Source organism: Ranitomeya imitator, chromosome 1 (assembly GCF_032444005.1).
Source record: "Ranitomeya imitator isolate aRanImi1 chromosome 1, aRanImi1.pri, whole genome shotgun sequence".
Classification (NCBI taxonomy): domain Eukaryota; kingdom Metazoa; phylum Chordata; class Amphibia; order Anura; family Dendrobatidae; genus Ranitomeya; species Ranitomeya imitator.
This window is the reverse complement of record NC_091282.1, coordinates 964,934,936-964,937,048: the sequence shown is the minus strand read 5'-3', so window position 1 is coordinate 964,937,048 and position 2,113 is coordinate 964,934,936. Positions and strand designations below refer to the sequence as shown.

Below are 2,113 nucleotides of genomic sequence, written 5' to 3'. Positions count from 1 at the left end.
TTTTTCGTCGTATATTCTATAGGTCAAAGAAATGTCATTGTAGAATAAAGAAAAGGCAAATTGTAGGGAGTTTAGTAAATACAGTTTTAAAAATACGCTATGGGATGGTGAAAATTCTTAAATAAATCATAAAAAAGAATGAAAAAAGTAGTCATTGCTTTGTTAAACTTCATTCTTTTATTAATTATTTTTTAACTAAATCACAATTTTATAGAACGAGCTGATTTTCAGACAAAACTTGTCGGGCATGGGTATTAAAACAAAAAAATTGTGTGACAGAATATAATGGAACATCATTATTGTAACATACAATACAGTCCAGCAAGAAAAAAAATGAGCGGTACTGCCCCTACCACTCGGGTCTCTACTGGACCAATTTCAGGTGAAAAAAATGTATAACTAGAGGCCACTCTCCAAAAACCGTATTCACATGGGACTTTGGGTGCTCTTCCGAAAAAATAGTCTATTGACCACAACTTCTTGAGAAGAGAAAAATGGAGGCACTCACCAGTCTTCCACAAAGATTCCTTTATTATTATTATTGTGAGCAGCTCACACGAGCTTCGGCTCCCGCTCCCCCCGCCATGAATTTTATCTGGAGTTGGTGTTAATAAAGGAATCTTTGTGGAAGACTGGTGAGTGCCTCCATTTTTCTCTTCTCAAGAAATTATTGTAACATAGTATACTCTGGGCCAAATAGAAAGTGGTCAGAGTTGGTATCAGCATAGTACTGGCTGGTAGGCCGGTGATACCGTTGGTCATGCTGCAGTGGCGGTGTTGGTGGTGGTGGTGGAGGTGGAGGTCTCACACTCCGTGTGATACCTGTTACAATGTCCGCTAGGGGGGCAATTGGTGCAGGTTCCTCGAACGCATCCAAAAGGGCATGGACAGAGCTCATAAATTTGCTCAGTCTTTCCGGTGCCAATAACCGTGCCTTGTTGGCTATAGTAGACCCAAAAAGATCAAGATAATCCTCTTTGGCAGATTTGTTCAGAAGATCAATGGTCTCATTGACCCTTTTTGTGGTTTTATCTTCTTTTTTTTTGTTTAATTTTTTTTGGGGGGGTGGGACGGTTATTGGCACCGGAACAACAGAGGTTCCTTGGGTTATTGGCACATCACTTTGGTCAGCCGAAGATGCTGAACTGGAACATATTCCCGAAGTGCCTGCGACAACAGGGATAGAGTCTGTTGAACCCAAAACAGATGTGTCATCTGCTGACTCTGATGTATCTTGTGTTGAGTCCTCTACGGGGTCAGGAGCTTGAATGTTCCCTTCAGTGCTGTGAAAAAAAAGGAATTTTTAAGTTTGATACATTACATTATATTCATCATTACTGCATTCACGTTATTGTTAACAAATTACCTCCTCAAAGTCCTGCTGGTGATCAAGAAACTTAGCTCCTCATACAGGCTCAAGTTCCCTTTGACCGGGGAAGACCCGCTTTTGGACTGGCTGCTCAGAATTTTTTGGAAGCGGTCTCGCACTGAGCGCCACCGCTGTTTGACCTCTTTACCTAAAACAATAAAATAATATGATCATTACATTCCCTTGAAAAAAATTTTTTATGCAAGGTGTAAAAATAATACTTACTAATTTGCTGCTGCAGGGTACTGTTGTAGCCATCATAATGCGGATAGAGGTCACGTACAATCCTCATCCAGCAGTTATCCCGTGCATATTTATCTTTGTATGCCTCATCGGCCGGGTCCCATATGGCGGGCATGTCCCTTATCTATAATGGATAACAAAATGTAATTAAAAACCTTCCTCAGATTAAAAAAAGGACTAATCAAAAAATTTTTTTTAGACATTGTAGACACACCGACATGTGAGATGTATATATATATATATTTATATATATATATATATATATATATTATAAATACATGTGTAGACCCATAGAGAGAGCGTAGGGCGGATATTAACCACAAGATGTAGCATGGTTTAGGAAACCCCCCGGAATCATAACCCAAAAAAAACGATCCGGTGGAAAAAAACGGATCCTGCAAATGTGCTCGCAGGATTTGTTTTTTACCCATAAACTTGTAGGCTACTTTCACACAAGCATTTTTTTCAATACATTGCAATGCGTCGTTTACGGGAAAAAAT

The 2,113-nt window shown here is 39.4% G+C and overlaps 1 protein-coding gene across 1 annotated transcript; it reads right to left on the bottom strand.

Moving 5' to 3' along the window:
- Positions 1-253: 253 nt before the first annotated feature.
- Positions 254-1,764, bottom strand: LOC138658240 (son of sevenless homolog 1-like). Its single transcript, XM_069745735.1, has 3 exons — positions 1,595-1,764; positions 1,367-1,517; positions 254-1,283 (listed from the first exon to the last, which is right to left on the bottom strand). The coding sequence occupies exons 1-3, from the start codon at positions 1,725-1,727 to the stop codon at positions 668-670; spliced, it is 900 nt and encodes a 299-aa protein (XP_069601836.1). The 5' UTR covers positions 1,728-1,764; the 3' UTR covers positions 254-667.
- Positions 1,765-2,113: the final 349 nt, after the last annotated feature.

What these genes read in the sequence shown, in the direction of transcription:
- LOC138658240 (XM_069745735.1), bottom strand. Translation starts at nt 1,727, where the DNA reads ATGCCCGCCATATGGGACCCGGCCGATGAGGCATACAAAGATAAATAT. An exon ending in TACCCTGCAGCAGCAAATTA is followed by an intron (nt 1,518 to 1,594) that starts GTAAGTATTATT and finishes TTATTGTTTTAG; the next exon opens with GTAAAGAGGTCAAACAGCGG. An exon ending in ACCAGCAGGACTTTGAGGAG is followed by an intron (nt 1,284 to 1,366) that starts GTAATTTGTTAA and finishes TTTTTTTCACAG; the next exon opens with CACTGAAGGGAACATTCAAG.